Here is a 14666-nt window from a genome sequence, read left to right on the forward strand (position 1 = left end):
AGAAAACTCTTTGAATGAGAAGGTGTGTCCAAACTTTTGGTCTGTATATATATATATATATATATATATATATATATATATATATATATTTCTTACTATATATATATATCTCATATATGTTTCATTTTCCAGCAGGATTTGGCACCTGCCCACACTGACAAAATCCCCAAGAGTTGGTTAAATGACCATGATGCTGGTGTGCTTGACTGAGCAGCAAACTCAGCAGACCTGAACCCCACAGAGAGTCTATATAATCCATGCCACACTGAATTGAGGAAGTATTTAAAGCAATAAAGCCCCTACCATATAATGAGAACATGTACAGTATATGAACATACTTTCAAGAAGGCTAATAGTTCTCAAATCTTTTATTTTTTATTTTTATTGGACTTATGAAGTATTCTAAGTTATGGAGATTGTGAATTGGTGGGTTTGTGTTAAATGTGAGCCAAAATCATCACAATTAAAAGACACAAAGACTTAAACTACTTCAGTCTGTGTGCATTGAATTTATTTAATACACGAGTTGGACATTTCGAGTTGAATTACAGAAATAAAGGAACTTTTCCACAACATTAAAATTTATTGAGATGCACCTGTAAGTATTCGGATGCAGGCTTCGTTTTTTGTTGATCACGTGATTCTCTGAAAACAATATGCGATATGGTCTAGAGCTTTATCAGGAATTGCAATGCTTACTCGATACGCGCTTTGAAGATCAGTGTCATTTGTAACATCACTAGTGTGGAGCCTTATGTGTAAAGGTTTAACTTTAAATAAATAAAAAACTTAAATGTGTGTTTGATGTAGTGCTTTGAGTCATCTTCTTTTTAGCATTGGAGCAGTAGGGAGATGGGTGCCATTTTCTTTTGTTATCATTTTCTCCTATTTTTTTTTTTTCTAGTTAGGAAGTAAGGTAAGAGTTGTGTTTACTTTATTTTCTTTACAGGTTAACTATTTCCTTCTGGCAGGTAGTGCCCTTTTGTTTGTTATTTTGGCTTTACCTGCTCCTGAAGTAATGCTAGTTTTTATGTTTTAATTGTTTGTTTGGGGTTCCTTTGGCAATGTGTATGTTGTCTTTTTTTATTATAAATACAGTTTTATCTTATTGTGTACTGAGTGCTGGGACTGATAATGGTTCAAACCTTTTTTTGTGTGTGTGTTCCTCTGCTAACCTTCACATTAAAATGTTATTTCCCTTTTGCACCTAGAAACTAATTGGTAATACACCACACATTTTTTAAAAGACTGAAGTATTTTATTTGTTTACCTTCATGTGACAACTAAAAAATCAGATCAATCAAACAATCCAGACTAAATACCACTTGCAGCCAGGGAACATAAACTTGTGCAGTGCATTACTGGCTGCCAAGAGAAAGATGCCATTAAAATTCAAGAGACATCAGACACTCAAACCATATAGACAAGCCTGTCACAATAACAATTTCGTATATTGTTCGATCTATGCAGTTCATGGTAACATTAATGCTTTTGTTCAATTTTAAGAATCTTGCTACTGTGTTGGATCACAATGTGGTGTTCAGTACAAAATCAAGCTGAGAACAGCAACACCAGTGTGGACACATTGGTCTAGTCAGTGTACAGTCAGTGTGAAACAATTCTGCCCTCATGTGGAAATCAAAAATTCACCTAACCAACTGGAACAAAAAAACACTAAAAATCCACTATAAGAGAGGAAAATTCTGTACATCTGTGCAGTCTAAAAAAAGGGTAGTAGGAGAGGGCAAGGTAGAAAACAAAATCAGCAATGCTTTCCCTCTGTAGTTGAAAATCCTCTAGCTCTGGCAGCCAAAGTTTTCTTAAGGGTTTTGCATCTCTTGTTCCAGACGAGCAGGATCTGAACATTTGAATCGCTTGAGTCTGATTTGCAAATGAACAGAAAGGCAGAAAGAGAGCCATATAATTAACTTTTAAAGAGAAGCAGCAAACATTGATTGAACGCTGGTGGCAAAGAAACCAATACCACAGTGACCGGCCTACTCATGCTCTGAAATAGATTGTTGTAGTCTTTGACATTCTCTCTTGTCATTTTAACAAGTGGCTCAGAGTGGATCGTGATTCACCGAGCGCCAAGGCAAAACAAAAGAGAATGCAATTGAAGGATAATATCAGAGACTTTTGTCTTGTTGCCATTTCACTTGCCTGAGGAAATGTATGATTATTATGCCACTGACAACACACTACAGGTGGCATTACTGTGGCACAACCCAAGATATTGGAAGTGCACCCACTCTGCCAAGAATACCAAACTGGAACTGGAACAAAACATACTCACAGAACCATAAGCAGCGCAGCCTGTAGCACTCCATCTTGTGTGGCGGCCGATAAGGCGGCGCATTTTTCCAAGAGATGAGCTGAGTTGAGAATATCTAGAGAAGGACAGTGACTAACAGCCCTGCTTTGCTTCCCACTCTATTGACTGTGAGTGAAGGTGGCCGACGTTGACCTACCGCCACTCCCAATCCTTATTAATCTCCAACAAGAAGCAGGAAAAATCCTGCGTGCACCAGAAATGAGAAATTGCTCCTCTGCTGAACAGAAATTCTTTCCAAGGTGCAATCTATCATTTGGAGTAGTCATGACTCATATATGCACATTGCAGACACATAAACAGACCCTTCGCACTTTCACAGATATTTGTATTATGATGCAAATGAAACACTATTAGAGAGAAACAATTCCTCCTCCTAAACATTTAGGTTAGATGAGTTACATTGTACTTTGCAAGTCATGATATTCTACAACAGCTTTTTGGAAATTAAAGTCTCATTCAACCATTCACAAGCCACTGAAGACGTTAGCAGTAGCACTGCAGACTCTAGGTCATAAAAGCTATTATAGTCTGCATTCAGAGTACACGGAAATTGGATTTCATACTATTCAGCTAAACAATCACTCCAAGGTGATCCCTTTTCAAGCTGCAGTACTTCTGCTCATATAATTCCCTTCGGCACAAGAACACACCTACTAGCCATAGTTTGTTATGCCATCCCTTAAACTGTAGAGGAAATACTGCCTTCAGGGACAGGGATGAAGCATGCAGCTCATCTCTTAAGCACATTTAACGGCTCGTTACCCCACCGCTCGTTTCCGGCAACACCACACTCCTTGGTCAGGTGCCATTGTCTAGGTGTGCTGGAAATGAGCCATGAGTCTCTATGGTCCTTAGACAGTGACTCAAGGGGCCATTTTGGTTACCGAAAGGAGTGCAATAGTGCCTTAAACAGGAAAAAAGCCAAAAGCTTTTGTAATTAATAGTGTCCTCTCTAGTGCTGGTAATATATGTAAAAATAACATAAAGGGAATGAATTCTAAATGATTCAGCTTGGGTATGACCTATTGGTCTTAAACATGTCCAAGAAATACTGTGCTTGTGTAGCATTTCTGATCATTTACTGCATTTCGGCTTCCGTCCAAGGTTATTTGCCACTGGGAAGAAGAGAACAAAAAGCTCGAAGAAACTTTCAAGGTTCCCCCTTTAGTATAAAGAGGTACATAAAGGTTTGCAATGGGGTAATTTGAGAAAAACTAATTCCGATGGAGGTAAAGTAAAATGTTTTTTAGGTACTTTGAGAATCATTTAATAGCAACAATTTATAGTAAAAACTGAGAAATATAACTTTTTTGAAAATCTGGCAAATTCAGGCTTGAAGTTTATCAAATATCTGAACTGTGATAAATATCGATAGCTTTTGACATTTTTCCTCATGTGTACAAGGATACAAAAGAACCTATACAGCAGAATCAAGGGGCTGATGAGCATCACATGACATCATCAAAAGAAACAGCCGTTTGGAAAGCTCTGGACCAACTCTGCGGGTTGTAGATGTCACGCCCTCTCCACGACGAATGAGAATGTCTGCCAGCAGACCAACTTTTTCATGTTCCGATTTGCACCGTGCATATGCCTACAAGTAACAGAGATACATTCAAACATAAGATCTCGCACCAGAAAACATTAAATGTCATACATAAAATGATTTACAAAAGATCAGTATATGCCATTAGTTCATTTGTCTGCCGATAATGTGTCGGCAAATTAAATTTGTATTAGCTGTTACACACTTCGGTAATTGAAAACAGATTAAACCTGAGTAAGAAGCCGAGGAGAAGGGTAGGCACTGAGTATGGCACTGGCCATATCAGGGCTGACGCGGTTCAACTGCTGTATTTGCCTCTTCCAAACTTGCAGAAGGCCGTTCCCTGTGCGGTCCACCTTCTGACCCCCTGCCCACTCACTCTCCAAACAAAATGTGAAACCCGTCTTCTCTCGCTCCCGTCTGGGAAAAGTAAACATACACAAGTAAAAAATAATCCACTGTAGCTAAAGATGCAGCTGGGTGGAGGGTGATAAATAAGGAAACTGGCTTCCCACTCACTTGAACGGTGCCTCGGCTACTGCTTTGGTTGACATGGTTATATAATCAGTGAAGTCTTTCCAGGTAGAGAGGAAGCGAACCTGCACCCCAGTTTGCAGTTGCAGGTCTACCAAAGCCTGATGGACAGGTGAGTGGGAGAAAAAAACTGAGTTGAAGCAGAGGACCTCAAATATGGCCATGAATTTCTATATGGACTGCAGTGCCAGTGAGGTGGTTCAGCTTACCTCCTCCACCTGCACTCGCGAGACCTCAGGAAGCTGATTGATATCATCTTTCTTTCTTCTCTTTTTCTGCGCTCCCTGAAGTCCTACATTCTTTTCCTCACCAAGCACCGCATCACGGTATTTCTTCTGACATTTTGAATTCTGGGATCTGCATAAGAACATTAGATGCAAAATTAAGCAATTTTAAACTCAATTGTCATTCAAAATATATCATAACATACATGTGCTAATGCAAATATTTGTTTTATGATTACTGTTCAAAAAATAATATTCATGCTGATAAATCATTCGGTATAAAAACTGAAAAAAATTCAGCATTAACTATTTATTATAGAAGTGTAACGCTTGTATTTTATGTCAAAGCATTTAGATGAAATCTTCATTAAATAAAACTATGTCTGACGGTCAGTCACCTGAAGTACTTGTCTATGTCAATCACAACCAGACTGAGGGTTCTGCCTGGGTTCCTGCTCATAAGTCCTTGGATCCAAGTGGTCAGAGATATGCCGCTTTCCATCAACACACCGTTGCATTGCCGCTATATTAGAAACAAAAAAAACCCACACAGAGCCTAATCAGGATAGAAATCCCAAAGCTGTCAAAATTCTGAAGACAGGTGTTTTTCAAAGATCAAGCAACAACATATTTTAAGGCGCTTACAGATTATTATTTTTTACATAATTGAGAGGAAATCCTGTAATTATATTCATTACTCTTAATTGCTCTGACTCTTCTTGGAAAGGTCATAACTGCTAGCTTTTCTGTTGCCTTTTTCAATTAAATTTTTAGTTGCCACATCATGCAAAAAGGGCACATCAAACAATTGTCTGATTATGGGTCAATTAGGTAATTATAATGGTCCAATCGGAAATGATACCATACCAGAACATAATGGGCTTCATTTATGAAACGAACATACGACGTCGGTGTACAGTCATTCCAATGCAAAACTTGGTATTTCTTTCAATATGGACATGAGCGGTGGTTATGATCAAACTCACGTCTGATCTCAGCTCATGTATGAAAGTTTTCGAGTTACCTGAATTTTAGTGCAGCATAGTAAATATGGAGGAGAATTGTAGAATGACAGCATTTTTATTTTCGTGACCGTCAAACGAAGCTCATTAGCCGATCGTTAACCAGTAAGATTAGAATTTGAATGTTTTTTTTTTTTTTTTCGAATAGCAGACCATGAGGATTCAATCGTTGCATCACCTGAAACACTTCTATGAAAGTAAATAGGATCACAACAACATATATAATAGACTATAATATAATTAATTGATTAACAAAAGGAAAAAAACAACAACTGTGCAACAAGATTACGCTATTTTTTTTTTTTTTTTGTGCATTCTATTTCTTTTTTATATATTTATTTGATTAAATCCATCTGATCGCAAAGGTGCCTCACGCACAGACAAACTAAATTAGTTCTCAGCCATTCATCAGCAAACTAAAATGCAGTCAACCAAACAAAAGTTACACTGTTTATTTTAAAAGGTCTGCTGTAAAATCAGTGTGCAGCGCCCAAACAAACATTTCTGATGACAGTATAACCTCTGTTTACAGGTATTAGCCTAATGATAACCCCTTTCATTCTCTTCCCAATATTGTGAAAAACACCAAATTTAAGAAAAAATTTTTTTGTTATTGACGCAGTGATTCAGACAGCTCTTAGACAGGAAAATATGTTCTTATGTTATATAGTATTTTCTCTCTCTCTCTCTCTCTCTCTCTCTCTCTCTCTCTCTATATATATATATATATATATATATATATATATTTTTATTATTATTATTTTACTATTTATTTGAAATTACTTCCTCTTTTTGGCTGGATTTCGTTTATCCATGTAATAAACTCTAGGGGTGAGGCTTCTAAACCGGGGTGTTTTTAGGGGCATTATATTCAAATGACAATTGTTTTCAGCCGCCATATTTATCAACGAGCGGTCATTCATTCGATCAAATTGGCACCATACAAATGCTTCATAAATCACAAGTGAACTCTGTCTTAAGTTGATTTGTGCGCACGGATCTGCACTCGTTTCTACATTAGATTGATAAATAAGGAGCAATGTGCCTACCTTGCAGTAGTTATTAATCATGGTTACAAAGTCATCCACAGGAACTTGGATTACAGTATTTGAGTCTGGAATGGACATCATCTCACCAGTCTGCAAATAAAACATTTAAAAGAACTATAAAAATATATGCAAAAAGATTAAGATTAGAGGTTCTCAAACTTTTTGACTACAAGACCCCACTTTGTCCAAGACAATATTCTAAATATCTTCTAAGCTAATAAAAAACCTCTGTCACGTCTCTTGAAATAAAAAAGATGAACACAAAAATATGTCCCGATTGCGGTACATTTTTTTTTTTTTTTTTATCATATTAATTAAGATTATAGTGTGTTACTAAAACTACATTTAAATTTTAAGACCCTATTGGGTCCCGGCCTTCTGGTTGAGAACCACTGGTTTAGATGTTTTTTTTTACATCTACCCAGATATTAGACATCACACATATATTTAAGGGTCTACTTTATCTACAGACCTAAGTATATATGCCGTATATATAAATATATATATTCAGCATCTACATTCGTGACAGTCAACAGGAACTGCTTAGGTGACATATTGCCGAACGACAATATTATTCTAGCAATTACATCATCCAAACGAAAATTAACATACTACATTGTTCATCCTCATTGGCACTATTGTTACATTTACTGGTAGGTTACCTTTGCCATCATGTAACCTCACTCTAAAACATTAATAATAGCACTGTTAAATGTAATCTTTAGAAAATCCTATAATGAATAGAATGAAGTTGTAGACTAATGGGTTAGAGATTCAGAGTTGTAAACCAAAGGTTGCGAGTCCGAGTCTCGGGCCGGCAGAAATTGTAAGTGAGGGAGTGAATGTACAGCACTCTCTCCACCTTCAATACCACATCTGAGGTGCCCTTGAGCAAGGCATTGAACTACCAACTGCTCCTCGGACGTCGCAGCATAAATGGCTGTCCACTGCTCCAGGTGTGTGCACACTGCTGTGTGTGTGCACTTTGGATGGGTTAAAAGCAGATATGCAGATATTTAAATGCAAATTTCAAGTATGGGTCAGTATACTTGGCTGTAAGTCACATCACTTTCACTTTTTTTTTTCGTACTGTACACTATATTATGTTGTGATACCTAAATTAAAAAGCATTTATTGACCCATATTAGTTAATAGTGTTTTATTATTTACAATAACAATATTTATTTTAGAATATTTCATTCATATATTCATATATCACACACAATTTCAAGTTTAATGTCAGCCTTAACATGAAAATAAGTAATTTATTTAATTAATTATTTATTTATTTACCATCTACATCTCAAAGCAAATGACCAGTAATATGGCTAACATGTTTCTTTTGGTGCATTTGTATGTGTAGAGTGCTGTCATGCCTGAGGGCAAGGTGAGCGTCTGGCCCAGGTGACACTACGAGGAAGAGACTGCTTCTCTATGGCACAACTGCAGCCCATAGCATGCAGAGAAGTCAGGAGAGCGCCGCCACCTTCCAGCTGCAGTAGGCCTATGGGGGAGAGGCAGCTAATCAATACTAATCCATTCAGCAAATGCAGCTTAATACCGCATGCCAATGCTTTTTAACAACTCGGGAAAAGTATCAAAGCACACAGAGCACAGAAAGCAACTGTGACAGCAATGATGAGCACTGAAGGCACACACTGCCACCTACCTGGATCGACCGTCACTACCATGTGTTTGATGCACTCCTCTGGCCTTAGGATCTTCACAGCATCAGCCAGAGCTTTCTTCTCCATCCTCAATCTCTCCTTCTCCTCCTGCTGATGCTTTTGCATTGCTCTTTTCCTCAGGGCTTCCTGTCTGGCAGCCTCAACTTCTGCCGGGGTTTTCTTGCGTTTGGCCAGGTAAGCGCCATTTTCTGCTTCAGGTGGAGGTTCTTTTGTGAGGTATGGTGCATTGTTGTTTGAGATGCACTGCTTTGTTATATTGCTACAGATCTTGTTACGTTCAACCGGCTGGGCCTCAGGGTTGATATGATGTGCTGGAACAGCTAAGAGGCGTGAGCATCCATTGGAAACCACATTAGAAGTCCGGGTCTCCTCTGCACTGATAGTTGCTGTACCCAGCCCAAGCTGTTTCTGTTTCAGTCTTACAGCTAAGGGAATCATGGCCTCCTCTTCTTCACTGTCACTACTGACCATCAACACGTCACTTCTAGCAGCTCCAGCGGAGGCGTGGACTTCCAGAGAAGAAACTGGATCAGAAACAGGAGCCATTTCTGAGTCTGAACTGTCTAAAACCACCAGGTTGGGCTGTCTGGATTTTGACTGTGAGAAATCAAACACAGGCAGCTGCTCTGAATCACTGGAGTCACTGTCACTTAGGAGGAATCCAGGTCTACTGATGCAGGTCATGCTGAAGATCTGCGGTCTGAAGGAAAGTTCAGATTAAAACTATTTAACATGCAGGGCTCAACAATACAGATTTTCTGATGCCCTGGTGATATTTATTTCCTCCAGAAAAATTTTTATATAACGTTATATATATAAAATCCATTTTATTTTTAGCAACACGTTTTTATTTAAGAAGTCATATTATATATTACTGGTTCTTTCAAGTCGAAGTCAATACTTACTATTTTATTAGCAAGTAGTGGCATTGTTCTAGCTGACGTTTTCAACACTACCATACTTCATTCTCAAAGTTTCAACAAAATATAATCTGATATGTAGAAAGCTAAGCAGCTTATGTAAATCACATGAATTCGGAAAACGAACCAAACCAAATTCACAACCAAAACTAGCACCGTCGCGTGTGACTCTATTATACAACTGTTTACATTTAACGTTGCACACACACACACAAGGAAAAACAGAAACGAGCATAAGTTTCCAGCTCACGACAGCAGACCACATTAAATATCAAGAAGCAAATGTTCATGCAACTCAGCATCCTCTCAAATCTTCTATTGTAGCTGTACATATGGAACATTCATTAAACACATATTTTTCTTTATACTCACGCCAGTTCAATTTTGTAGTTCGCGGGTTCTGAAGAATCACAGGAGTTCCGCGCACGCGATGTGCGTCACACCCACGTCATTCAAAATGGCGGCGCTCGCGTCCTTGATCCTGCAATCCAGAACCTGTAAGTAAAATGACCGTTTTATGACTTTTTCGGATTGTAATAATGTACAGTGCAAGTAAGGTATGAATAATAGCTGCTGATATTATTCAATTGAGACCTTTCAGTGTTTTGTAATGACTGTTAGTCGGTACTAGCGTGTTAAGCCACCATTCCCTGACAGCACAGTGAGCATGTGTTCGATGTTGACAGCAGTATCAACAGTATTTAAACTGTGATGAGCTGCTTTGGCTTACATATTGTAAATGTTAATGCAGGTCGTTAAGGATCATGTTAATTTAGTGTCCAGCAAACAATTATATCAAACTATGACGTGAAGGAAAGCTTCAACATCATCTAACACTACTATGTTGCAGGCAGGCAGGCAATGATTTCTGTGTTCCTCTGGTCTTTTGCAGGTATTCTGTTCAGTCAAACACCCACAGTTGTACTGACGAGATTTGCTTCAAAGAAATCAGGAGGAAGCAGCAAAAACCTAGGAGGGAAGAGTGCTGGCCGTAGATATGGTTATAAAAAACAAGATGGTACTTTGACTTGATCTCATATGAGAAAAAATTCTGTAACTGTGGCTAGTCCTTGATTAATTTACGTTGTCTTTCCTACTTTTAAGGGAACTTTGTACATGCAGGCAACATCCTTGCAACACAACGCAAGGGTCTTATGCGCTGGCAGCCTGGAGCTCATGTAAGATGTTTGGAATCAAATATAGCTATAGCTGTGCCTGGCTGGGGCAAGTTATCATGTGTTTTATGTTATTATTGTATACCATTTATTAATTACAATTTCTGCTCACTAAAATGCTTTGATATCACATGCTTAGATATTTTTGTACAGTATCAAATTTTTATTTATCAATTACTTTGATCCAAAATTGTTTCCCTTTTTAAATGTTTGCTGAAATGAAATAAATATGTAGTCGGATCTGATTTCACAAGCATACAATGACAGAACAAAGCACAGTTTGTAATATAAGTCGGTATACACACACACACACTTTTTTCTTAATATTTTCTTAATATTCTAATAAAACTTTTGCATTTTTCTAATAAAAAAAAAAAAAATATATATATATATATGTGTGTGTGTGTGTGTGTGTCTGTGTGTGTCTGTGTGTGTGTATTGTTCATTACAAATTATATTTATCAGTGTAACACTTTTGAATGTAACATGGAAATTATTTTCATTAATTTTAAATGATAATGCATTGTTCTCAATCTCTTCATATAACATTACAATTATTTAAAAATGTAAATGGATAACATTCAACTCACTGGAAATCAATCTTCCATTGTCTGTCTTCTCAGGTCGGTATTGGAACGAACAAAACACTTTATGCCCTAGAGGATGGTATTGTCAGATTCACCAAGGAGGTGTACATTCCTCTACCACGTAGTGCCGAAGCCAGGGATGTGATCCCAAAACTTCCCAAGGGTGCTGTTCTGTATAAGACCTTTATCAATGTCATTCCTACAAAACAGGAGAATACATTCAAACTAGTGCACATGGTATGAAAAAGACTTTCTTCAACTTCAGCTGAATCTGGATTCTTTGGACTGGTAATCCACCCTGGGATATTTTGATTGTCTCCTTTGAAATGTTTCTAAAAATTCAGCAGTAAAATATTTAATTTCTTTTTATTTGTACAGTCAAGTTGTATTCTAATAAACATGTTAACCTAACCTTGTGTGACTTTATTATATTCAGTACATTAAAATACACTACATAATTAAAAACAAAATAATTTATAATGCAACGTAGATATTTTTTATTATTATTTTAATTTTTTTAGATTTCTAAAATCAGCATTTGTGGAAAGCTTCTGGAAACGGTGTTAAATTTTACTTTCATAATTAACATTTCTATGGGAAGCAAGATATTTAGAAATGAAAGAGAAACATGGTAAAGGACTTTATCCATAAATTGAATCATGAAAATTGGACATTAAATACATACAGGAGGAGATGGTTGGAAGGGAGGACTTTAAAAGTAAGGAAACTATTACAGCTTGATAAAATATAGACAATAAAGATTTTTACTTATTAATATATGCAATGATTAATTGTTCACATTTAGAACAAGATTTTTCAAATAAAGTATGTTTCGCATTCAAGTTAATTCTAAAGACAGAGGATGGCTCAGTCTTTCAGCAGATCAATATAAAGTTAAAAGTGCTTGCAGGTTTTAAGATCTACTTTTCATGGAGCATTAAACACTGCAAACATTGTCCTTTTGCTGAGGTGTTTTAATCTCCTTCATTGATTTCATCAATTCATGTTAACTAAAATTCAGAACAGCTTTAGCGTTTTAAGGATTTAGACTGTCTCTCTCTGTAAAACAGACAAGGACTATCTTTATAGCATTTCCCTTTGGGGCTCAGGGTGTTGTTCATGTGCATTAGCAGGATTAGGGGAAGTGAAGCTTGAGAGTATCCTTAGGTTGGATAAAGCCAAGGAGAAATAAGAAGGATTTTTACCAGTACTGGGTAAGAAACAGTGCCAAATGAGTTGTTGCACCACATAACTATACTCTTTCACCTTTAGTATGAGAGGATTAAATAGGGAGAATGCTGAAACTTTCCAAGGACAGCCACTCAAGCAGGTGCCACTTCATAAGCTTCAAGTTAGCTTCAACTTTTTATGATGCAGATTTACATAATGTTCAAGGAACCTTCATTGTTTGGGAACTCTTTTATGCACATTGAAGAATAAATAGGTGATGAGATTGAATGCTAATGAAGAAAGGGTGGGAAATTGATTTAGAAAGTAATTAGAGATTCTGAGTAATGCTCAGTGTAATAATATATCTGGCAGATAATTGTTATTCAGCCCTGAACAACAGCATGCCACACTATATTTCAGGAGAAGCAAAATGCAAATATCAGAGCTAAATTTAGTATGAACAGTATAATCACACACACATAATGAATAATTAAAAAAATTGATTTACAAATAAAAAGTTTACATCACTGAATCTTTATCTAATGACATCAATACAGAATTTGTAGGAAGAAAACATGGTTCCATTTAACTTGAATCTAAACAGTGTTGTGGAAATTCTCAATATGAATACATCTTAATACAAAACTAAGATGACTTCTCTACCATGCACAACTCCAGCTGTCAATAACATAATCCAATACTACAGTTCCAATTTACTACAATCCAATACTTCCCTTCCTGAAGTATCATGACAGTGTCCCATCAATAAGCTTCTATCACTACCTCAAGCCACACACGAGCACCAGGTCTTTAGCATCTTTCACTGCTCTTCTCAGGTGCACACTAGTCCAACACAGGATCAGTACTAACTCAGAGTATTAGACCCTTACCCCGAGAGCGGGTCTATAATCATCCAACACTATCACTGTCTCTGCTGTTATCCTCTGAGCGCATAATCTTTAGTACTTCTATTCATCATCTGCGCAACATACACCAGACACAACCCCCAAGCTGCTCTTTTGCAGGAAAAAAGTTTATTCACAGCCGGGAGCCCACTAGTCACAACAACCAAGAAAGACTCCCTGAACAGAAAGATACATGTACATTTTTGCCTTGAATATGAGTAAAAATCAATATCACTCAAGTCTTCACTGGGTATACTGTTTTAAGCACTTTTTTAGGTAAGTATAGATATACAGAGACATACACTGTTAAAAATATTCCGTAAAATATATGGTAAAAAAACGGCAGCTGTGGTTGCCAGAATTATACCGTAAAAAATACGGTAAAACCGTTTTTGGTTTAACGGTTTTATACCGTAAAAAATAGTTACACTGTTGTAGGTTTAACAGTTTTACTTTATATTTAGAGTTTAATACCATAATTTTACTGATATATTATTAATATACAAACTTATTGAAGCACTAAAATCTGTTTTGTACTTTTGTATTACACTGGTAACCACCAAAAGCAGGTGGTGATAAGAGAGTCACTTGGTGAAACAAAGCCAATCACAAGCAGCTTTTAAATAATAAGATACATAGATGGGGCACAGTGTCATTCACACAAACACTAAACACCATCATGGTGAGACTCATTAAACTGAAATATGCAATAAACATTAATTTAACAACATTTTATTTAACATACAAACCTAATAAACATAACAGATGAGAAAAAATTAAGAAGAAACATAGTTATTTCAAAGAAAAAACATCAAATTCAAACAAAATTTGAAATGCAACGCAGAGAATTCTGGGAACGTAAGTTTACGGTTTTTCCCTGTAAAGTTTACAGGAAATTACCGTTAACCAGTAAACAGGTTTGTACTGTAGCATTTTCACAGTTTTTTACCGTTAAAATCACAGTCATTTTTTACAGTAGATAGTATAGATATATTCATAGAAAAAATGATCTGAGCATCCTCAGTCTGCATTTTCTGAACATTCATACTGTATATTGAACTCCCTTTTTTGACTCATTCTGAGGCCATTACATAAACCATTTCCATCACAACAGTTTGAAGTTGTTAATTAAATATTTGCACAACAATATACCCTCTTTAAATTGTCATGCTTACCAGGACAAAGATTCATCAACATGGAATTTTATTTATCACCACAGAGCCCTCTGGTATTTTTTCTAAACATCCACCTGTAATGCACAGTTCCTTCCAAATGAGTCAACGGTCATGCTAAAAGAGCTATAGCCAGCATCTAATGCAAGACGTCATAGAAAATTAGTTATAGTTAAAGGCATAATTCTACCAAAAATGAAAATAATGTCTTCAACTAAAATCAGTGGGAAATAATGTTTGGCCCCTACAATATTTTACAAAGCATCTTAGATAGTCAAAAGAAGTTTGCAACGACAAGACCAAGAATCATACAGTTTGCAATTCTCAATATAAAATCTA

At 36.6% G+C, this 14666-nt stretch overlaps 2 protein-coding genes across 4 annotated transcripts; one reads left to right on the forward strand and one right to left on the reverse strand.

Moving 5' to 3' along the window:
• Nucleotides 1–1236: 1236 nt before the first annotated feature.
• On the reverse strand, nt 1237–9803 carry eme1 (essential meiotic structure-specific endonuclease 1). Of its 3 annotated transcripts, none has more exons than XM_052611321.1 (9): nt 9691–9803; nt 8380–9098; nt 8087–8214; nt 6711–6800; nt 5038–5162; nt 4625–4772; nt 4401–4516; nt 4112–4301; nt 1237–3929 (listed from the first exon to the last, which is right to left on the reverse strand). In XM_052611321.1, the coding sequence occupies exons 2-9, from the start codon at nt 9080–9082 to the stop codon at nt 3753–3755; spliced, it is 1677 nt and encodes a 558-aa protein (XP_052467281.1). In that variant the 5' UTR covers nt 9083–9098; nt 9691–9803; the 3' UTR covers nt 1237–3752. The 3 variants fall into 3 exon arrangements, with proteins under 3 accessions (XP_052467281.1, XP_052467282.1, XP_052467280.1); XM_052611322.1 differs by having other exon boundaries at nt 8380–9091; nt 9691–9765; XM_052611320.1 differs by lacking the exon at nt 9691–9803 and adding an exon at nt 9304–9681.
• LOC128025217 (39S ribosomal protein L27, mitochondrial) lies at nt 9681–11491 on the forward strand. Its single transcript, XM_052611342.1, has 4 exons — nt 9681–9815; nt 10211–10336; nt 10423–10496; nt 11117–11491. Exons 1-4 carry the CDS (start codon nt 9749–9751, stop codon nt 11321–11323), a joined length of 474 nt encoding a protein of 157 aa, XP_052467302.1. The 5' UTR covers nt 9681–9748; the 3' UTR covers nt 11324–11491.
• Nucleotides 11492–14666: the final 3175 nt, after the last annotated feature.

The sequence above is a fragment of the Carassius gibelio genome, chromosome A12 (genome assembly GCF_023724105.1).
Source record: "Carassius gibelio isolate Cgi1373 ecotype wild population from Czech Republic chromosome A12, carGib1.2-hapl.c, whole genome shotgun sequence".
Classification (NCBI taxonomy): domain Eukaryota; kingdom Metazoa; phylum Chordata; class Actinopteri; order Cypriniformes; family Cyprinidae; genus Carassius; species Carassius gibelio.